The 24598-nt window shown below is 35.6% G+C and overlaps 1 protein-coding gene across 2 annotated transcripts in view; it reads left to right on the top strand.

Moving 5' to 3' along the window:
* CNTLN (centlein) overlaps positions 1 to 24598 on the top strand; it is a 319886-nt gene that overhangs the window by 217220 nt on the left and 78068 nt on the right. For both annotated transcript variants that reach the window (XM_043890767.1, XM_043890768.1), the window contains 5 exons: positions 2817 to 2908; positions 9160 to 9701; positions 15136 to 15313; positions 23796 to 23886; positions 23970 to 24193. In XM_043890767.1, coding sequence (XP_043746702.1) covers positions 2817 to 2908; positions 9160 to 9701; positions 15136 to 15313; positions 23796 to 23886; positions 23970 to 24193 — 1127 coding nt within the window. The remainder of the gene's footprint in view (positions 1 to 2816; positions 2909 to 9159; positions 9702 to 15135; positions 15314 to 23795; positions 23887 to 23969; positions 24194 to 24598) is intronic.

Raw genomic sequence — 24598 nt, 5'->3', positions numbered from 1 at the left:
TGGATCACAACAAACTGTGGCGAATTCTTAAAAGAGGTGGGAATACCAGACCACCTGACCTGCATCCTGAGAAATCTGTATGCAGGTTAAGAAGCAACAGTTAGAACCAGATATGGAACAACAGACTGGTTCCAAAACGGGAAAGGAGTACGTCAAGGCTGTGTATTGTCACCCTGCTTATTTAATTTATATGCAAAGTACATCATGTGAAATGCCGGGCTAGATGGAGCACAAGCTGGAATCGAGATTGTTGGGAGAAATATCAATAACCTCAGATATGCAGATGACACCACCCTTATGGTAGGAAGCAAAGAGGAACTAAAGAGCCTCTTGATGAAAGTGAAAGAGGAAAGTGAAAAAGCTGGCTTAAAACTCAACATTCAGAAAACTAAGATCATGGCATCTGGTCCCATCATTTCATGGCAAATAGATGGGGAAACAATGGAAACTGACAGACTTTATCTTCTTGGGCTCCAAAAATCATTGCAGATGGTGACTGCAGCCATGAAACTAAAAACCAACAACAACAACAACAAAACGCTTGCTCCTTGGAAGAAAAGCTATGACCAACCTAGACAGCATATTAAAAAACGGAGACATTACTTTGCCAACAAAGGTCTGTCTAGTCACAGCTCTGGTTTTTCCAGTAGTCATGTATGGATGTGAGCATTGGACCATAAAGAAACCTGAGCACCAAAGAATTAATGCTTTTGATCTATGTTGTTGGAGAAGACTCTTGAGAGTCCCTTGCACTGCAAGGAGATCCAACCAGCCCATCCTAAAGGAAATCATCCTGAATATTCATTGAAAGGACTGATGCTGAAGTTGAAGCTTCAAAACTTTGGCTACCTGATGCGAAGAAATGACTCATTGGAAAAGACCCTGATTTTGGGAAAGATTGAAGGCAGGAGAAGAAGGGGACAACAGAGGCTGAGATGGTTGGATGGCATCACCAACTCAATGGACATGAGTTTGAGCAAGCTCCAGGAGTTGGTGATAGACAGGGAGGCCTGGCGTGCTGTAGTCCATGGGCTTGCAAAAAGTCGGACACGACTGAGTGAATGGTACTGAACTGAACTTAAGGTGAAGCATATTCTCATACATCTACCAAAGGACAAAAATAGACCTGTATATTTCTAACTAGATCCTTTTGTTCAGTTCCCAAATCCTGAGATCCTTAGAAGGGAAGGGAATCAAGGGGCAGAGACTTGGGTCTTTGTTCCTGTCCTTGGCCTGGGTCAGGCTGCTTGTATATTCTTTATAAGACCTGTGAAGGTGAGAAACAGAATTTTCAGTGGAAAACCACGAGTGAACTTGCTCTTCCAGTCCACCTGTGAATCTTGAAGCACACTTAGGAGCACAAAAACAGCAATCAAATTCACGTTTAAATGTCTTTAACATTTATTTTGTTGGAATTATTTAGCTACTTTTAGTACTGTATGGCTTTTGAAAATAGAACTGTTTTCTTATTTTTAAGTGTAAATATTTTACTAAGAACTATAGCAGATATTTAAATCACTAGAACAGATGAATTGTATTTGCATATTATTTCTATATTGCTGAAAGAATGTTGTAAATGAATTCAGCACCATGGTGTTAGGGGACTAGAAAGAGAAACTTGGGAACCAATCGATGATTTTCAAGGTAAAGGTACATATTCCCTAGGTGGCAAATTCTACCTATTCTGACTTTTATTATCCTTAGGATAATGTTCTATTTATTTCGTGAGTACAGAAGTTTTAATTGGATATGTCATGTTTCAAAGACAAAAGAAATGCCTAATTCACTCTAACAAACTTGTTAGTCACTGTTTATACCAAGAGGATTTCTACTCTACAGAGAATAATATTGTTTTCTTTTTCCTTTGTTGATAAATCAAAGTTTTACACTGACCTACAGCAGCCAAGCATACTTTAAAGCAAAATCATCTCAGACTAATACAGATATTCAGCCTTTTAGCTTTATGTATTGTTATTTTTGCTCCCTTTTTGATTTTTTGAAAAATATAATTCAAAAATAATTCAGTAAGAAAATATTAAATTTGTCACTAATTTATCTAAGAAAAATATTTATAGGTTTTAATGTATTTCAGTTCTAATAATATTAACTGAAGTTTTACGATTGTTTTTTCCTTTAATGTTGTTATGTTTCTTATATATAGTTTTGCTTGTTTGAAGGGATGCTTGGGCAGTGTAGGAATGATTTGAACTTTACCCTTGACTGGGTAAAGTCAGTTATTCTGAAAATGTGATTTTTGTGCTTTACTCTGCCAGTGCAGGATCTTTTACTTAAAAAAAAAAAAGAAAAGGTGGTGGTAGGGGGTGTTACAGTTTCAGTCCACCCTAATTCTGTGACTATTTGCTTTGTTCTGCAATCACTCTGATCCTCCTGGCAGGGAACAAGATCCAGAGAACAAAACTAGTAGTGACTGTGTAGATAAAAAGGCAGTGAATTCTGCTTTTAAGGCAAAGAGGGAATAGTCTACAAAAGAATGAAAATGGGAATAAAAGTACAGCATTGTTAACCTGCAGATCTGTTGTACCTTTGAAAATCTTACACTGCCAGAAAAAAAAAAGTGACACTACAAAGATACATAATTATGTGACTGAAAATCTTGAAAAGGGTCACCATTCAGTTTATGGCCAATATTTGACAATGAAATAGACTACATTATTCATAGTGGAGAAACTATAGACCCCTTTTCCTTAAAATGACAGGACAGTGTTTCAGCAGTGTATGAGGTACCATAATATATTATATATATATATATATATGTAATACTATATAGACATACTATATTATTTATTCTCTGCTAGAACAACTCTTTAGACACGATGAAGATGATGGGGTCAAGAAGAGTACTCCAGAGAAGAATTGGAAAGAAATGTCGGAGCAGACATTACAGAAGGTATTCTAATCTTTAAGATATTGAACTGAGCAAGTTAAATCTGAATTTTAACATAAAGGATTATGTTTTAAAATGAGGGCTCATGAAGTTAAACCTTGTATGAATCCTTAATTTAAATTCAGAATCACTGGCTTACCAAAATGGGGCTAAAAAATCAATGTTAGTGAAATAAAAAATGTGGAAACACTTATGCTTCCTTTGACATAGATTTAAAATATTTTCAAGAGATAAAAAGAATGATAACAATAGAAAGTACAAAAAATTTTACATTTCAACACACTTATTTAAACTACAATATTTAAACTAAAAAAAAGAATAGTTTTAGTTTTATGTAGTAAAATGTTTATAATTTTATAAATTTTTAAAGTGTAATATGTTTATAATTTTAAAGTTAAAGTTGAAAGTTATACATTCTCATCTCATTTTAGAGAAATATTTATGCTCATATGATTTAGTATAACTCTCCCTGTTTTAACAGAACCCCTCCATATAAATCCTATAGTCACTTTACAACATGGTTATCTTCATTAACAAAATGTTGTTTAAAAATCTTAACATTTATCTTTGCAATTTTGTACTTAAGTAGTAGTCATCAATTTCAGTTAAACGGGCTTGGTTTTATTTTAGCACTTTTTGTTAGTGTTATAAAGGAAATGTTCTTTAAATAGATTATTCGTGTAACCAGCTACCACTTGGATACTTAGAAAAAGCTGGAAGTGTCCAGATATATAGACAAAAATATTAATGTAGTTACTTAAATTTTGTACATCTGTGGATTGATTTGTAGGAAATCTATTGATATACAGCAGATGATGAGATTCCTTATGCTTCTAACACTCGCCATATGGTCAGGTAACAGAGGCTGTCATCTCATTATTACTGAATGACACATATCAGTTTGACATTATAACATAGAGAACAAGAAATGCTCATGTTCGTTTATCTTAAGGTAAAATAAGTAATTGAAATAAAGTATGTACTTCCAGATAGAATGTGATACAGTTTATAGCAGCTTACCTTTTTTGTTTCAGAACAATTTGTTCATTTTTGCCAGGTTTTGTATAATTTTTATCTCCATGGACATATTATACTATACTGCTACTTACTACCTTGGGGTATAAACCCTGAAGAAATTTATTATTTCATTCCAACTGCCATAAATAATGTGGAGGAGGAAAAATAATTTTCCTTTATTCTTCTAGGTTGTTGGATAAGACATCCCTTGTAATAAAAAGACAGGTTAACAGGGAAAAACAGAAGTTTAATAACATGTATACTTCCTGTATACATGGGAGATAACCCATGGAAACTGGTACTGTGAAATGACCTAAGCTATCACCTTAAATACCTTCTTCAACTAAAGACAAGAAAAGATGTTGGGGCTCTGGAGTCAGTTACTACTCAGTTTTTAGATATTCTCCTATGTCTGCAGTTTCTTAAAAACAACCAGCTCAAGAGAAGACATGTGCCAAAGAGACATTTTAGAGTCAGAATTCTGCTCCCCTTCATTGCCTACTACTATAGCAGATCCAGAAATCCATTTTAACTCCTGAAAAACCCAAAGGAATTATTTTCATAGGACCGTGTGTCAAATTTGTCACTTAAAAAAAATAATACAATTGTATGAGTCATAATTTAACCCCTTTTAGTTGAGTTTCCTTATTTTACAAGGGTATATATGAAATTCAGAATGGCTTTAAAAGATAGTGAAAACATGAAAACAATATTTGTACATAGTAGAAATGAAACATATGGGTAGATTTGTTTTTTTAAAAAAATTACTAACATTTCAACCCTTATGGGGTAAATTGTGTCTCCCTTCTCCAGGGGATCTTCCCAACCCAGGGATCGAGCCCTGGTCTCCTGCATTGCAGGCAGATTCTTTAGCATCTGAGCCACCAGGAAGCCCAATTGTGTCTCCTCCCTCAGCCAAATTCTTATGTCAAAGTCCTAATCTCCTGTATCTCAGAATATGACTATATTTGAAGATGAAGGTCTTTAAAGAGTTAAGTTAAAATGAGGTTATTAGGGTTTAAGTCACCCAATCTGTGTACATTGTTATGACAGCTCTAGCAAAGTAATACACAAACTTCAAAAAGTCAGGTGTTTTATTTCAGTTTTGAAAGAAGCCATCTTTTTGGTAAATTAAATTCTCAATACTGGACTTGAGATGATCTATTAGCACCCAAACCAAATGCTTTTAACAATTCCCTAGACTTTCATTTTCAAATATAGGTTGAAACTTTCCTTTCTATTTTTGGAGATGTAAAGTCAATTTGGGAGAAGGAAATGGCAACCCACTCCAGTATTCTTACCTAGAGAATCCCATGGACAGAGGAGCCTGGTGGGCTGCTGTCCATAGGGTCGCACAGAGTCAGACAGGACTGAAGTGACTTAGCATGCCTGCATGCATTGGAGAAGGAAATGGCAACCCACTAAAGTATTCTTGCCTGGAGAATCCCAGGGTCAGAGGAGCCTGGTGGGATGCTGTCTTTGGGGTCGCACAGAGTTGGACATGATGAAATGACTTAGCAGCAGCAGCAACAAAGTCAATTTGACAACAATTTTTAGAGAGTGTACCTTGAATAACACTTTCATATGTGCTATGAACTTTCCTTCATCAAATTCTTTAGAAGTAGTATCTATGTTGTTCCCCATTTTAAATTTAAATACAAATAATCTTTACTAGTTCTTATGATTAAACATAGATTCACAGTAGGCAGTTAACAAACTTTAAACATTTTAAACATACTGGACCTAAAAAAGGTATTTCTCCATTGTTGCATATGAAATTTTCATGAGTTGTACCCAATCTTTAAAAAAAAAAAAAAATGCCAGTTTCCAGGATTGAACTCTTAAATTTAAGATGTTTGCTACACTTCTTCATAACATATTATATTTTAATCAAAAGTGTAAGTTGATTTAATAGCTAATTCAGCAGTATTTAGTGTAGGTAATTGCATTTTTAGCTCAAGTAATTTTATTAAATAGCTATTACGATTAATAATAATGAGATGATGATGATAAGCTGTTTAGAACTTACTATTTGCTAAGAATTGTCATATATGATCATATTTAATACTTATAACTTAGAAGATAGCTGTTACTATTCCCATTTTACAGATGAGGAAAGTAAAGTTAAAATAGATTAATATCTCATGGGGTAAAGCAGTCAGAGCTAGATGTGAGATCTAGACCAGGCTCAAAATTCAATTTCCTACAGACTGAAGTCCTTCTTACTAATATTTTTATATCATCACTGTCAAAATCATTTTTAAAGTTATAATAGTTTATTTTCATAAAATAATTTAAAAAAATACAGTCCCTTTAAATTCACTCCACCTTGGAATCTAACATGCTAAAATATTTTAAAGTATATTTATGAAAACTGTACTATTTGGGGCAGTGATTAAAAGATCATTGAGAGAAACTGAAGAGATTATAAAAGGGTGTTATTCCTGATTTGCTTGTAGAATTTTTTACTAAATGGACAATATGATTTGGTGATAGAGTGATTTAGAAAAAGTAAAAATGTTCATGTATTCCTGAACGTGGTATTTTTTGTCACATTATCCAGCTCTTCAGTAAAGTATTTGCATTGAGAGGGAACAATAGAATTTGTTTCCCAGAGATCTACAGTAGTCTGGTGCAAACTCATATACGTTTACTCCAGGTTGAGTAAGCTCTATTAAGACCTATAAAGGTTTCTTCCTTGACTCCTTCTTTCTTGACCCCAGTTCTTTGTTCATTTTCCATATATGTGTATGTGTGTATATATATATATATGTAATTCTTCTTCCCCATATGGCTTGTGGAATAGTGAGATGGGTACAAAATAGCAAACTTGAATCCCAGTTTAAACCAGGAAATGTTTACCTCTTAAACCTCTGTGTGTTAAGTTTTCAGAGCCTCCATTTCCTTTTCTGGGAAGATAATTATTGGCTCTACTTACTTCATGTGTTTTTGAGATTTATTAAAAATTTTTAATAAATGGTGAAATGTACTGTAAAGGAGTAAAATTTGCCACTCCAAAAAGTTTCTTTGACATATGGGTTATTTTGAGCTAAAAACAAGTAAGGTCCCCCAAACTCAGGAAGAAACTTTGACCATCTCCCAGCTACCTAAAAGAATGAAGATAGAAGACCTGTCCCAGGAAGGAACCTATTATTTTAGGTAATGAGTATGAACTAGGTGTGTCGACAGGGAGGACTCTAGCAAAGTCTGTTAAAATTTCTCTCTGTCGAATTGTTTCTCTAGGGCCCAGCAGACATTTGTTTACCACACTTTTGCTTTTCCATTTCCTTATTGATTGCTTTCCTCCTTAAACCAGTAGGCTTCTACCCACCCCTAACATCCTCTTTTCTTCTTTAGCTGAAAATGGTATTTAAGTTGAGGATGGTATTTTGGCATTTCAGTGAGCTACTCAGGTTTCCTGGGTCTTTCCTATGTACACATGTTATAAAAACTTTGATATTATCCTGTTGATCTGTCTCATGTCAAAGTAGTTCTTAGACCAACCATAAGAACATAGAAGAATAGAGGAAAATTTCTTTCTCCCCAACAGTGCTTAACATTCAATATTGATTATTTTTTAAGATTTAAATTGAAATCTGTGAGGCTGTCACGGCTAACGCCATGGCAGGCAGCCTTGATTAGGGAGTAGCCTGGTTTCCCAGGGTAACATAATAATCAGGCCTCCTAGAGCCAGCCAATCAACATATGCCTAGCCAGAGAAAAGGAAACCTATCAGGGGAAAGCTGAAAGCCTCACGTTGGGCCAACAAAAATTACCTTGCAACTGTGTAACCTATCAGCTTGCGCCAACTACCCACTGTGTAACCAATCCGATTGCGCCAACTATCTGCTGCTTATTTTGACCTAATAAATACCCGAGAGAACTGGGGCTCGGGGCCTTTCGTCCTCACACACCTGGTGAGGGCGGGAGGCCCTGGCTGAGTCAGTAATAAATTCCCCTATTGCGAGTTGCATTGTTTCGAGGAGTCTTCTTTCCTGACCAGGGACTCGGACTACGGGCAGAACAAAATCAACTCCTTGAAATTTTTGTACTCATGGTTTAGAATCAATTGCTCTTTCCTTTATGTCCAGACTTAATTAGATTCTGTCCTTTATTAGATTTATTTGTGCAAATGTCTTTCTTTTCAAATAATTTTTGAAATTTCTTACTATAAAAAGTTCTTGTATAAACTAGATGTTATAACTACTAAAATTATATTTTTATAAGTTATGAAAAAGCAGCCTCAGTTGATTATTTTCTATTTAGGTCATCGGTTTTTCATGTGATAATTAAATACGGAAGACTAATATTATTTTAATAATAAAGTTTCCCCATTTACCTATTTTTTAAACTTTTTGTGTAAGTTGTTTTTCTCTGAAAGTATTTTTTTTCACAGTGAGTAGTGAAGGGGGAGCAAAATATATAACCCCAAAGTACTTGCCTCTTTGGCACATTGATTATTTTAGGCTGACTATTTTTAAGAAACTCCAGACATAGGAAAAGCTCTGAAAGTTGAGTGGAAGTTATCCTTTGGTAAGAAACATTTACATTTATAAGGGAAATCTCCATTTGTAAGGGAGTATACCTTGCTGTACCAGGAAGCTATAACCACAACTCTAAAACTGTTATCAGTGGAGAAGGCACAGACCTGAATCTGCTTAACCAGACCCTTGTTTACTGTGTTTTTCCTGGGAACCTCCTATAAAAGACTCCCACCTCCCCAAATCTTGTTTTGTCTTTAGATGAAAATGGTATGTAAGGTGATGGCTTAAGGGAGTTAAGCCATTTTGGGGAGTTACTCATTTTTCCTGGATATCTCCCAAGTATAGAGGAGTTATGCATATTATTAAATTTTTGTTTTTCTCTTTTTAATCTGTCTTATATCAATTTCATTCTTAGACCAGCCAAAGAACCTAGAATGGTAGAAAGAACTGTTTTCCTTCCCAACAGCAGATTATAAAACCAAAGCATTTATGGTCTCTCAGAACTCTGCAAAGCTTATTAGTATAGTTAGTGCTATATCACATTGTGTAAAATTTTAACTTCTTTTACCATCTGTCCTTTATTTAAAAGATGTATTATTGCATTTTAGAATGTATTTATCTATACCACCTTAGAATTATTTAGAATTTAAGTACTTTACATTTTTATTTTGTCCTTACAAGTTAGAAATAATAAAAATACAGTAGATTCTGGTTTGGGGCTTTTAAAAAAATAAATAAAACTGTTTTGTTTAGGTCATTGAATTGGAAAATCGGCTAAAATCTTTTGAGAAAAGGTCAAGAAAATTAAAAGAAGGGAATAAAAATTTAATAAAAGAAAATGATTTCCTGAAATCCCTTGTAAAAGAGCTGCAAGAAGATGCACAGACTAGAGAAAAAGAGCTGGAACAGTTAAAAAAGGGAAGTAAGGGTGCGGAGAAAGACAAAGCTAAACTTGAGGCAAAGATCAGTGAGCTGGAGATAGAAGTCGTTTCCCTGAGGAGACAAGTGGCGGAAGCTAACGAGCTGAGAAATGAAAATGAAGAGCTGATGAATTCAATGGAGAAATTACAGCATTCAGCGGACAAAGCTAAATCTGAGATGGCCACCACGGAAGCGCGATCTGGATCTGGGCAATCTGATTATAAGACAACCACTACCAAGGTTAAATTTAAAACAGCCAAGAAAAAGTGCTCTGTGGGTCGTTACCACACTGTTCTCAATCACTCCATCAAGGTCATGAGCAATGTGTTTGAGAACCTCAGCAAGGACGACTGGGAGGACATGAGTGAAAGCAGGTAAAGCTCTCATTAACTTAGGTCTGTGGTGGGGACACTGTGCATATGTAAAGCACCAGCAAATGGAGATTGAATTTCAACTACTGTCGATTTGGTATTCAGAAAAAATACTGTCAGATCCTTTGAAATATCTTGGGAGGTCTTGTTCTGAGCTTATTGACTGAAATTTGCATGCAAAATTAGCCACAACTGCATGAGTATTTGAATAGGTGCCAGGAAACCCAAAAGAAGGCAATGCTTGATTTCTTCCAGTGATGCTATTTTCATGCAGTCATGAGGCTTGAAATTGACAGTTTGGCAGGTTGATTTAATTTGCTGGCCCTTTGCATATTCACCACTGACAGCTAAGGATTCCCAGGCAAGCCTACTAAGTCGGTTTAGTTATCTTGTGACATGGCAACCTGGGAGGAGAAACATTTTTTCCCCTTAATTTAGTTAGATAAATTTTGAATGACCCATTTCAGCTTGTTACCAGATGTCTACAAGCTGTTTAACATCCTTTAAATTAAGAACCATCTTCACTAATTATTTCATGTATGTATTATGCAAAGTCATTGTACTAACTTTAATTGAATGGTGGCTAAAATTCGTATTTTAAAGTTAAAACTCTACAGATTGCTAGTTCTAAGTTATATAACCCCTAGTGAATAGCAGCAAGGGAATACTAAAAATCTATAATATTTCTTTCCTTTACCCCTGGCTATCCATTCACAGACACACTTGAAGCACGTCAGTAAAACCACAAAGGTAAATGGATGATAAAACACCTCTTTTTATACCTAAATAATAGGGACATTTAGTGTTGCCAGAATTGCTAACAGACACATGGAACAATTTTCTGTAATTCTGTCTTGTTTTATAGCAGCATATATTTCCTTTTATTTTCCTAAGTTTTTTTTTTTTTTTTAATCTGCAGTCGTGGTCTGTTTTAGATTTGAGATGTTTCTGGATAGTTTTCTTAGACATAGAAGTGAAACATTTGAAAATGCAGTTCTCAAACTTGTTTGCATATTAGAATCACCTGGGGATCTTATAAAAATTCCAAAGCTCAGGCCACATCCCAGAACAATTAAATCATAACTTCTGGAGCGAGATACGAGCTTCAGTAGTTTTTGAGTCTCTGCAGCTGATTCCAATATGCAGACAAGTTTGGGAACCAGTGTTTTAAATGAACATTGGTCATGCCTCTGGTCTTTATGCAGGTGAACAACTCAGAAGCAAATTTACAACAGTAGTAAGAAAGACCAAATCTGCATTCCTGCTTCTTTGTTACCTCTTCTAAGGTTTTCCTCCATGTTTTCAAAAGCAATGAGAGATAAAATCCTACTTGGCTTAAAACCCACTAAGTGTTTATCAATGTCTTCCAGGAAATTCTGGTTTCATCTACTAATTATATCTCATAAGTTGGTACTACCACACTTTTCATTATATAGTGGTACGTATTACATATTTACTCATGTGTATGTATATGTGAATAAATACATGAAAGTTAAGAAATACACTCAGTTCAATTTTGTCTTCTTAATGCATGGCAGAAGGTCGCATATTTTGGGAGATGTATCACCATATCTATTAAAACATAGGGATTGTGATTTTAAGTTATTTAGCAGTGAAAGTCAGTTTTATACTGTGAGGATTATGTTATATTTCCTGCCTGACTGAACAATCCTAGGAATCACTCAAATGCAAAGAATTCTCAAACTATTAGAAATCCTAAATGAAGCTTCAGGATTTCAGAATATTCCATTGGATTGGCCAAAAACTTCATCCAGATTTTTCCATAATGTTTGTCTTATGGAAAATTTGAACAAACTTCCTGGCCAACCCAAATATTTCTTTTAGATTTTCATAGTCTGAAATGTAAAAAGTTTACTTGGATAGTGAGGAAAATAGAGCTTGGTCCTTTATATATTTGTATGATACTATATCATCATTACCTTATTAATATTTATTTCCCATGTTGTATAGCATTACAAAAGCATGATGTCAAATAACGAAAAAAAAAATACAATTTAGTAACAAGTGTGGGGAACAAGCACACATTAGGGGAGTCCAGTGCCTAACAAGCTGTGGAGGACTCTTCAAGAGATTTGAGGCAAGGGGGAGTTTTAAAGCACATTAGAAGAGGCCAGGGCTTCTTTGGTGGCTCAGTGGTAAAGAATCTGCTTGCAATAAAGGGGACATGGGTTTGATCCTTGTGTCAGGAAGATCCCCTGGAGAAGAAAATGGCAGTCCACTCCAGTATTCTTTCCTGGGAAATCCTATGGATAGAGGAGCCTGGTGGGCTAGAGTCCATGAGATGGCAAAAGAGTTGGACACAACTTAGCGGCTAAACAGCAACGGTAAGAAGAGGCCAAGCAGAAACAGAACATGACTGATTAGGAGATCAGGGATTTCCTTTTAAGGCTAGTGGGTTCTATTTTCTAGGGTAAGGTAAACTAGCTGAAGCTGGTTTGGGGGATTTTGATTGGTGTATGTTAAGTTTCCTTGACAGTGATATATTTTGCATTAATGTTTTGATGATGAATTTGGTTTTGATTACTGATTGGGCCAGGCCACTGGGGCAACTTGCTTTTTATGAGTCCCAATATACGAATTACCTTTATCTTGATAGGTAATAATCAGCAGGGGTTGTTAATACCTTGAAGAAGAAAAGAAGAATTTCAGCAAAACATGTTTATCAAATCTGTGGAAAAGGAGACAGTGAAAGGGCTGGAAAATACATTACAAAATAGAACCAAAATCCCCAAAGATAACAATAGACTGGGAAGATATAGTTATCCAAAAGATGATAGGGTCCTATACTTGGCTATAAAATACCAAATTTTCAGCTATACAATGGGAAAAATATGAGACTTAGTGTTTAAACTAACAAAACTTAGGAAGATTTGTTAAATCCTTTATGTCTCAGTTCATAATGCACGCTGGAAAAGCTTACACAAATTTAATCTGCATCTATCAGGAGTCCTGTGCGTCTCATCAGTTCAGTTCAGTTCAGTCGCTCAGTCGTGTCTGACTCTTTGCGACCCCATGAATCGCAGCATGCCAGGCCTCCCTGTCCATCACCAACTCCCAGAGCTTACTCAAACCCATGTCCAACGAGTCGGTGATGCCATCCAACCATCTCATTCTCTGTCATCCCCTTCTCCTCCTGCCCCCAACCCCTCCCAGCATCAGGGCCTTTTCCAATGAGTCAACTCTTCACACGAGGTGGCCAAAGTCTTCTCATAGTACACCTGAAATATTAAATTAAATTCTGGCCATAATCGTTCATCAAAATAACCTGGTATGCTTTCAAGAGGGATCAGGATGGGAAAGCATCTCAAAAGCATTTATGTTGAGAATATTAGGTCAAGCTAGAGATGTTTTTCTTAGAGAAACCACTGTTGCTGGTGTCATATAACTATGTCCAAATAGATAATCCATGTAGAAAAGGGATTGGACTTACATTTCTAGTCAGCATTAACACCAACACTTCTAATCTACTTCCCTTTATTATTTTTTACACAAACTATTAACATACTATTTCAAACTATTAGCACACACTGTGTGTGTAAAACTTCAGCACAGTTCAGCCGCTCAGTCATGTCCGACTCTTTGCGACCCCATGAATCGCAGCACGCCAGGCCTCCCTATCCATCACAAACTCCTGGAGTTTACTCAAACTCATGTCCATCAAGTCGGTGATGCCATCCATCCATCTTATCCTCTGTCGTCCCCTTCTCCTCCTGCCCTCAATCTTTCCCAGCATCAGGGTCTTTTCCAATAAATCGACTCTTTCCATGAGGTGGCCAAAGTACTGGAGTTTCAGCTTCAGCATCAGTCCTTCCAATGAACATCCAGGACGGATCTGCTTTAGGATGGACTGGTTGGATCTCTTTGCAGTCCAAGGGATTCTCAAGAGTCTTCAACACCACAGTTCAAAAGCATCAATTCTTCAGCACTCAGCTTTCTTCACAGTCCAACTCTCACATCCATACATGACCACTGGAAAAATCATAGCCTTGACTAGACAGACCTTTGTTGGCAAAGTAATGTCTCTGCTTTTTAATATGCTGTCTAGATTGGTCATAACTTTCCTTCCAAGGAGTAAGCATCTTTTAATTTCAAGGCTGCAGGCACCATCTGCAGTGTTTTGGAGCCCCCCAAAATAAAGTCTGACACTGTTTCCACTGTTTCCCCTTCTATTTGCCATGAAGTGATGGGACCAGATGCCATGATCTTAGTTTTCTGAATGTTGAGCTTTAAGTCAACTTTTTCACTCTCCTCTTTCACTTTCATCAAGAGGCTTTTTAGTTCCTCTTCACTTTCTGCCATAAGGGTGGTGTCATCTGCATATCTGAGGTTATTGATACTTCTCCCAGAAATCTTGATTCCAGCTTGTGCTTCCTCCAGCCTAGCGTTTCTCATGATGTGCTCTGCATGGAAGTTAAATAAGCAGGGTGACAATATACAGCCTTGATGTACTCCTTTTCCTATTTGGAACCAGTCTGTTGTTCCATGTCCAGTTCTAACTGTTGCTTCCTGACCTGCATATAGGTTTCTCAAGAGGCAAGTCAGATGGTCTGGTATTCCCAACTCTTTCAGATTTTTCCAGAGTTTATTGTGATCCACACAGTCAAAGGCTTTGGCATAATCAATAAAGCAGAAATACCTGTTTTTCTGGAACTCTCCTACTTTTTCAGTGATCCAGCGGGTGTTGGCAATTTGATCTCTGGTTCCTCTGCCTTTTCTAAAACCAGCTTGAACATTTGGAAGTTCACGGTCACGTATTGCTGAAGGTCTGACAGAATGTGGTCCACTGGAGAAGGGAATGGCAAACCACTTCAGTATTTTTACCTTGAGAACCCCATGAACAGAACAGTATAAACAGTGTAAAACTTAGTCCTCTTATTTCTTATTTGTATCCCCACCCCACTAGGATGAAAGCTACCCAAGGGCAAGGATTTTCTTAAGTATTTTATTAAATGATGACTACTCATAAGAGATGGAACTAAATCAATGGGTGAATGGCTCAGAGATTCAAATATTGTCCTACACTAAGAGAAAACTTTCCTTTCTGTTAGAAATATTAAAACTTTCTACCCTGGGTCAGAAAGTAGTGAGTGTTCTAACCTTGAACGTGTCAAAACATGTACTTCCTGAGTTTTACACTTAGAGAAATACTGTAGAAGTGATGCTGGCAAGCATGTGGTATTAGATAATCTAACTTCTTGATGAGATTTTATAATTTAGTAAAATCTATTCACACAAATTTTCTCTCTATATATTTAGACTAACTTTCTTAACAATGAGAACTAGTAAATGTTCAAATTAAATTTACAGCTATATATATATATGAAACCTGTGTTATTATTTAGTCTTGAACTTAAAAGTGGTACATTAAACAACTCTTCTTCTTGGGTTTTATATCTCCCCTTTTTTCCAAAATCAGTGATTCTGAAACACAGAACTTACGAAATTTGGGAACAATTATTGTAGAAACATCCCAGAAAATAAGTCCAACAGAAGACAGACGAGACCAGAAAGAAAGTGACCAAACAGAGGACAGCCAAATGCAAGGAAAAGAAATAGTACAGATATATCCAAATGTAGATGACAAGACCCCAAAGGTATGTAACAGTTTTGATTAATTATAGACTTTTTAATTTCATCTCGTGTCATAACTTAAATCAATTTTTGTTGCCAGTGATTTAATTTGAATCCTTAAAAATTGTTTTCTTTGTGATATGCAGTGAAAATACTCGCTTTTAAATAATTTTCAAGTACTAATTTGTTAAAAAATCTTTTGCATAGATAAAAATGTAAGTAGATATAATTTTCCTAAATATAAATCTTAAAGTATCTCAGCCAGAAATAAATGTGATAATAAGTTCATTACTGTTTTCAGGTACATAAAATATATGAAGAGAAGAAACTTCTGTTTTTATATTAGCTTTCATAATAACAAATTTAGTCTGACTAAATCTTTAAATTTCTGATTTCTACCTAATGTAAATACATTAGGCAATGTATATACATGTACAAATAAATACATAGTCCCCAATGTATTTATTTTATTTTTCTGATTTATTTTTTATTTCACTCTAATGTATTTTATTCCCCAGTATATTTTAAGTCTTAAAATATTAAAGTTCCAAGACAACTTATTCAGTAATTCTTATTACTGAATATATCATGCCATTAAAGGTTTACTATTTGGCATAGATCAGTGAAAAACTGAGAAAAGATAATTTTATCTTGTTTTTTAAAGAAAATGAGCTTTGAATTAACCTGTAAGGTTCTTTAAAAACCTTGTCTAAAAACTATTTATTTTTTGAGATCTTGCCAGAACTTTGGAGTAAAAAGCTCAGGAATGACTAAAGTTTATCTTAGTTACTAGCATAATAAAGTTTAGATGAAAAATTATATGCTAAGTACCTGCTGATTGAGTGTTTGGTTGATAAATAGTTTTTAAAGAAATCTATTTTGCTACACATTATTTGGTTGGAATTTTTGTGTCGCTGAAGTTGATTATGTACAGCTTAATGAATTTATAAATAAAAGAAACTCATAATTCTACTCATAAAATAAGAGAATGAAGTATAAACTACTTTGCATAGATCTGTGTACATTGTTGGGAGTCAGAAAATTATAGTTGGTCAAATTGTACCAATTGTATTTGGCAAATATTAGAACTTCTCACTTATTCAAAGGTAGCCATTATCTTAATTTTAGTCACTCCCCTTCTTTTCTTTATTATTTTATTTCTCCTAACATGGTTAATTTTGCCTGTTTTTTAATTTTATGGAATCTGTATTTTATTTTGTCTCTGGCCTTTTTGTTCAATATTATGGGGAATATGTTCATTTTTATTGTTGTATATTATTTTAGTATTGGAATATATCACAGTTTATATACCCATTCTACTGCTGAATTTTGGGTTGCTTCAGTTTGGATTTCTTGTAAATGATGTTGTAATGAATATTCTTGTAAATACAAGTATGGGCATTTCTACAATGAAATGCCTAGGGGTAGGATTACTGCACCATAGAATATGTGTTTCTAAGATTTTAGGTGATACAGTTTTCCAAAGTGCGGTACCAATTTGTTGCATCCCCTAGCAGACTGTGAACATTTTTACTGCTTATCAACATGTGTTATGTTAGTCCTTCTTATCTCAGCCACTTTTTTTTTTTTTTACAAGCTCTCAGCCACTTTTGTTTGTATATTGAGGTATATTATTGTGAGTTTAATTTATGTTCTATGATTACTAATAAGGCGTTGAATACTACTTCTTATAATTATTATTCATTTGGAGTTCTTCAGTGAATTGCTTCCTTAAGTGCTTCCTGCTTTACAAATGAATTGTCTGTCTTTTCCTTATTCATCTGGAGGAGTTCTTATGTATGCTACATATGAGTCTTCTGTTGATTATGTTCTTGCCCCACGCCATCCTGTGCCCTTTCACTCTTTTTAGTGGAATCTTTTGGGGGAATAAAACATCATAATTCTAACGTGGTCAAATTTAATAATTTTTTCCTCTATGAATAATACTTTTTTATGCTCTCTATAAATTTTTTACCTACTTCGACTTTGTATTTTTATACTACCTTACTTGTTGCCTTTTTCTGTACTGTCTGATTTACTGTTTTGATTTTGACCTCTATGTCTGGCATTGATTTTTACATGTGATGAATGATAGGGATTAAGTTTTACACTTTGCCCCACTCTGTGCAGTAGTACCACCTTTGTTGTAAATCAGGTGTGCATATACATATGGGTATGTAACTGGGTATTTTTCTTCTGTTCCATAAATATATTCATCTATATCATACTGTCTCATCACTGTTATTTTATAGTAGTCTTAATTGATAATAGAACAAGTCTTCCATCTTGTTTTCCTTCAAGAGTTCCTTCAGTATTCTTGGTCCTTTGTTCTTTGGAATCAGCTTCTCACAAACACACCTTTGGGATTTTGATAGGGACTCTATCAAAATAAATTAATAATGAAATGGTGAGAAGATTCTGAAAAGTAGAGAGGAGACACACCAAGTAGGGATCTCAGAATTGGAGGAACAACATGGTTGGTGAGGTCTCTGGGTTTTCATTTTGCCTCATATATCCTGGCCTGGATGCTGAAGAAATATGCAACTTGGAAAGGCCAGTTGGTCAGAAGATAAAAGCTCCTATAAAACCCTGTTCTCTCTAGTCAAAGGAACAGGAAATGGACAGCCCAATAAAACAGAAAATTTTTACATAACTGCCCTACCCTAGCCAAACACCGTGGAAATAATTGCAACCCTACCTCTACCCTCAACCAGTAAAGACCTAGTGAGGAACATACACTTTCATTCTCACCTAGCTGTAAGAAAACATGCCTTCTCCTCCTTTCAGGGCTCATTGAAGAAGCACTGGTAATGACTCTTCCCTTCATGCCGTTAGAGGCCATGTAGGGAGTTGGACATCCATCTGTATCCAGCGATGAAGAGATGGCCCTTTCCTTTCCTAACAGTGTTTCTCTCAGTTTCAGAGGTAAAGTGCGGAGATGGGGACTTTCATAACCTCCCATATCTATAAAGCCTCCCGTACCCTCTCCACTGTGTCAAGAGAGGCCAAGTGAGGAACGGAAACAAGGTCATTCTCCAATTCCCAACCAAGGTGGTATCAGCAGAGGTCTTTGGGGAGCCTGAGCTTTCACCCGCAGTGATATTAATGAGGTGCCCATTACCAACCACGATGTCATCAGAGACTGGACTTCCATCCCCAGCTGGGCAGTAATGAGGAATACAACACCTAAAATGTCCAGAATATAATTCAATATCATTCATCATACCTAGCTACCTGAAACACCTCAACTTGTATGAAAAAAAGACAGCAAGAGAAGCTAACAGCAAGATGACACAGCCACTCAAACTATATAATAGTTTAAAGTAGCTGTCATAAAAATGCTTCAAGAAGCATTTACAAACAGACTTGAAACAAATGAAAAACTAGAACATCTCAAGAATGAAGTAGAAATTCTCATCAAAGAAGTAGAAGATATAAAATAGAACCAAATGGAAATTTTAGCGAAAAAATAACTGCCCTGTGTTTGCACCACAAAGGATGTCATCAGTGCCCACCACTCAATGTGATGTCAGGACTGGTGATACCAAGCACCCCCCAGGAGGGGAAGAAAGGTTTAACACTTATATAATGGAATAGAGAACCTAGAAATGGATTAAATGGATTTACAAGTATGAAAAATAACTGATTTTTGAAAAAGGTGCAAAACAGATCAGTAGAGGAGACAAATAGTGCTGGGAAAAAGGGAGATTTCCTAGGCAAAAAGATGAACCTAAACCTCACACTTTATACAAAAATTAGCTTGAAATAAATCACAGATAGTAATGTAAAGCAAATTCTAAGACTTTAAGAAGGAACCATAAGAGAAAATCTTAATAGGGTTTAGACTTAGAGCTTGTGGAAGACTTTTTAGACATGTTATCAAAAACACGGTCCCTAAAAGAAAACACCAGTAAATTAAACTGCATCAAGATTAAGAACTTTGCCTTTGTGAAAGACCCTCTGAAGAGGGTTTAAAAAACAAACAAACAAAAAACACGATACAGACCAGGAGGAAGTATTTATAAAACCATATATGTGACAAAAGACTGATATCTTGAATATATAAGGATTTTTGTTGAGGCTTAACAGTAGAAAAATAGTTCAATTAGAAAACAGGCAAAAGACATGAACATATATTTCACAGAAACGAATAAATGGATAGCAAATAAGCACATATAAAGATGTTCAATATCATTAAGCATTAGGGAAATGCAGATTGAGACCCTGATGACATTCATATCTATTAGAACAGCTAAAATTACAAAATACCAGTGCTGACAAGGATGCAGAGAAATTGGATCTTTCATATAGTACTAGTGTGAGTATAAAGTGGTACAGCATTCTGGGGAGCAGTTGGTAGTTTCTTTTAAAGAAACTATATGCTTCCCTTGCAACCCAGCCATCTCACTCTTGGACATTTATCTCATAGATTAAGTTTATGTTTAGCCCAGACAGTTACATCTGTACATGAATGGTCATAACAGCTTTATTTTTAATAGCTAGAAACTGCAACAACAAAATTTTCTTCAGTAGCTGAATGGTTAATCAAACTGTGATGCATCCATACTATAGAATACTACTCAAGAATGAAGAAGATATACAGGCTTTTGCTATATGCAATACCTTAGCTTTGTGACCTCAGATTTCTCATCTGGAGTTGGAGTCTAGACTTTCCTTTCCTCCTACATCCTGTGTTGAGATTTAAATAAGTTTAAATATCTGTATGCAGATCAGGAAGCAACAGTTAGAACTCGACATAGAATAACAGACTGGTTCCAAATTGGGAAGGGAGTATGTCAAGGCTGTATATTGTCACCCTGTTTATTTAACTTATATGCAGAGGACATCATGAGAAACGCTGGGCTGGATGAAGCACAAGCAGGAATCAAGATTGCCGGAAAAAATATCAATAACCTCAGATTTGCAGATGACACCACACTTATAGCAGAAAGCAAAGAAGAACTAAAGAGCCTCTTGATGAAAGTGAAAGAGAGTAAAGCAGTTGGTTTAAAACTCAACATTCAGAAAACTAAGATCATGGCATCCAGACCCATCACTTCATGGCAAATAGACGGGGAAACAGTGGAAATAGTGAGAAACTTTATTTTTCTGGGCTCCAAAATCACTGCAGATGGTGACTGCAGCCATGAAATTAAAAGACCCTTACTCCTTGGAAGAAAAGCTATGACCAACATAGACAGCATATTAAAAAGTAGAGACATTACTTTGCCAACAAAGGTCTGTCTAGTCAAAGCTATGGTTTTTCTAGTAGTCACGTACGGATGTGAGAGTTGGACTATAAGGAAAGCTGAGCACCAAAGAATTGATGCTTTTGAACTGTGGTGTTGGAGAAGACGCTTGAGAGTCCCTTGGACTGCAAGGAGATCCAACCAGTCCATCCTAAAAGAAATCAGTCCTGAATATTCTTTGGAAGGACTGATGCTAAAGCTGAAACTCCAATACTTTGGCCACCTGATGCGAAGAACTGACTCATTTGAAAAAACCCTGATGCTGGGAAAGATTGAAGGTGGGAGGAGAAGGGGACGGCAGAGAATGAAATGGTTGGATGGAATCACCGACTCCATGGACATGAGTTTGAGTAAGCTCCAGGAGTTGGTGATGGTCAGGGAAGCCTGGAGTGCTGGGGATGCAAAGAGTCAGACACAACTGAGCGACTGAACTAAAAGATCGAAAAGGATTATCACTTTGCTTATTCCTTGTCTCTGAATTTGTTTGTTTTGGCTGCAATGCACAGCTTGTAGGATCTTCGTTTCCCAACCAGGGATCAAACCCGGGTCCCCAGCAGTGAACGCCTGGAATCCTAACAACTGGTCCACCAGGAAAATCCCTCTGAATTATTGCTTTACTTTATTTTTGGCCTCAGAATTTACCGTAACACTTTCTCATGTTTAAAACATGATTTAAGCGTGCTTACTTCAAAGTATATTTCTGGGTTTCTCATGAGTAGTAACACTGGAAATGGAAGCCTCTTTTTAATTTTAGGTCCAGTTAATTTGATACCAAGTAAGGTAACTAATTGGAGAAGGAAATGGCAACACACTCCAGTATTCTTGCCTGGAAAATCCCATGGACAGAGGAACCTTGTAGGCTATAGTCTATGGGGTCGCAAGCATCGGACACTAGTGAGCGACTAAGCATGCACACATAATAACTAATATTGGTAATTTGGTAGTTCTGATTTGGATCTTTTTACAGTGGTCAGTACATGACCAGCACATAATATTAATTGAATCTTAATGATTAAAGAATTGACACGCTAGTAAAATGATGCTTAAAATTCTCCAGGCCAGGCTTCAGCAATACGTGAGCAGTGAACTTCCAGATGTTCAAGCTGGTTTTAGAACAGACCGAGGAACCAGAGATCAAATTGCCAACATCTGCTGGATCATCAAAAAAGCAAGAGAGTTCCAGAAAAACATCTATTTCTGCTTTATTGACTATGCCAAAGCCTTTGACTCTGTGGATCACAATAAACTCTGGAAAATTCTGAAAGAGATGGGAATACCAGACCACCTGATCTGCCTCTTGAGAAACCTATATGCAGGTCAGGAAGCACCAGTTAGAACTGGACATGGAACAACAGACTGGTTCCAAATAGGAAAAGGAGTACGTCAAGGCTGTATATTGTCACCCTGCTTATTTAACTTCCATGCAGAGCACATCATGAGAAACGCTGGGCTGGAAGAAGCACAAGCTGGAATCAAGATTTCTGGGAGAAGTATCAATAACCTCAGATATGCAGATGACAATACACTTACAGCAAAAAGTGAAGAAGAATTAAAGAGCCTCTTGATGAAAGTGAAAGAGGAGAGTGAAAAAGTTGACTTAAAGCTCAACATTCAGAAAACTAAGATCATGGCCTGTGGTCCCATCACTTCATGGCAGATAAATGGGGAAACAGTGGCTGACTTTATTTTTTTGGGCTCCAAAATCACTGCAGATGGTGATTGCAGCCATGAAATTAAAAGACACTTACTCCTTGTAAGGAAAGTTATGACCAATCTAGACAGCATATTAAAAAGCAGAGACATTACTTTGCCAACAAAGGTCTGTCTAGTCAAGGCTATGGTTTTCCCGTGGTCATGTATGGATGTGAGTTGCACTATAAAGAAAGCTGAGCACTGAAGAATTGATGCTTTTGAACTGTGGTGTTGGAGAAGACTCTTGCGAGTCCCTTGGACTTCAAGGAGATCCAACCAGTCCATTCTAAAGGTGATCAGTCCTGGGTGTTCATTGAAAGGACTGATGTTGAAGCTGAAACTCCAATACTTTGGCCACCTCATGTGAAGAGCTAAGTCATTGGAAAAGACCCTGATGCTGGGAAAGTTTGAGGGCAGGGGGAGAAGGGGACGACAGGGATGAGATGGTTGGATGGCATGACCGACTCAATGGACATGGGTTTGGATGGACTCCAGGAGTTGATCTGGACAGGAAGGCCTGGTGTGCTGTGGTTCATGGGGTCGCAAAGAGTCGGACACGACTGAGCAACTGAACTGAACTGAACTGAACTGAAATAATTAATTTAAAATCAAGCAAATAAAAAAAATCAAGCAAAAATAATAAATAAAAATACCTTGAGAAATGAAACATTTCATTTATAGGAAAGAATTTATTTTAAAGGTCGTTCCTATCTTAGATAGTAGTTTTTGGTATTTGTGTTAATAAATCAGCTTTTTACTTTAAGTACATGCTTTATATATAATTTAGTATAACGTATATGTCTGTCGATATAGAATCTATGGCTCAATGTCAGAATAACATTCAGTTAAATTTTTACTTTCCTTCAACTGAAGTGGGTTTTTTGAAAAAAGTTCTTTTATTTAAAGAAATAATTCTCTAGATTGATATTGTTCCTGTTTCCCTGGAAATAAATTCTTAAACAAGATGATATACTTTATTGTTAGGATTTGTAATATTTTGAAACATATTCCTATTTAAATTTTTGTTTGGGGAAAACTTTTATAGATTGGTGAAACAGTTTGGAACAAATCAAAATGGTTTCATTTTATTTAGCCTCAGTGTATTGCAATGTCATGAGGAAAACATACAGCTTCAAAGAGAATCACATTGTTATCATCACTATTATTTTAATTTTGTTTGCCGAAATTACTTATAACTCTACAACAGAGAACAGTATTTTAGAAAAGGAGCTAGATTTCCAAAGAATGTTATAAAATATTATTGTATTTTTGTTGCTTCTACTGTTTTTACTCCTAACTTTTTAAACTGTCCTTTAGGTTAAATTTCTACTACTTTTGTGTTGATTTTTGTATTTTTATCTTCTCCCTGCTAGGTCAACTTTAGTGCACTGTTAGTTCATTTATGAGTTCTTGACATCAGTTACAGATTTTTATTGTCCAGATTTCTTTCACTATGCATAAATACATACATTTCTAAGTAAATAAATAAATAATATATATTTTGTTGGTTCACTTGAAATTATCATCAGTTATAATCTAATTTTTATGAAACTTTCAAATTTAGACTTATTTTCACAAGAATGCCAAAAAATCAGCTCTTCAAAAGAAGAATAGCAGTATTCAAAAGACTTCACATACAGCAGGTCCTACCAGAGGTAAGAATATATATGAAATTAACAATGTCTTTTTAACTTAACAAGATCTTTAAAAAATTATTTAAAATATTGTTTTTATATAGTTAACAGAGAAAAATGGAAAAATATAACTGCCCAGAAATCAAATAGTAATGTCGTTTTATTACGAGAACGGATTGTATCCTTGCAACAGCAAAACAGTGTACTTTTGAATGCCAAAAAAGCAGCAGAACTGGCTGTTAAAGAATATAAAGAAGTCAATGAAAAGCTCCTGCATCAGCAGCAAGTGTCTGATCAACGATTTCAAACAAGCAGACAGACAATAAAGGTAAGGAAACTTCAAAATAAATTATAGTAGACTGTATTATAAAAATGGATATTTTGTTTTACATGTGTTTTGAGGTTTATATTTGTGTTAGACATGCCTATGAGTTTAAAAAATTCCTAGGTACTGTTAAACTGGTTTAGTGTTTAATATCTAGATTTCTAAAATAAGTTCTTGTTAAGGAGAACTCCAAATCTTGTGACACATTACTAGAGTTTCTTTTCCACTTAGATTTTTTCTTTATTTTAGCATTTTAATATATTTATTCTGTTGTATCTTAGATTTTAAACAGACTCCAACTATTCATTTAGCTTATCCATTTGCCCATTCTAAAACTTTCCATTTATCACTATAAGTCACAGTATTAACTAGTAATTGCCCTAGTTCTTTGTAAATGCTTATATAAAA

The sequence above is a fragment of the Cervus elaphus genome, chromosome 29, assembly GCF_910594005.1.
Source record: "Cervus elaphus chromosome 29, mCerEla1.1, whole genome shotgun sequence".
Lineage (NCBI taxonomy): Eukaryota > Metazoa > Chordata > Mammalia > Artiodactyla > Cervidae > Cervus > Cervus elaphus.
The sequence above is the reverse complement of the archived record's forward strand: the minus strand, read 5'-3'. Positions and strand labels throughout refer to the sequence as shown.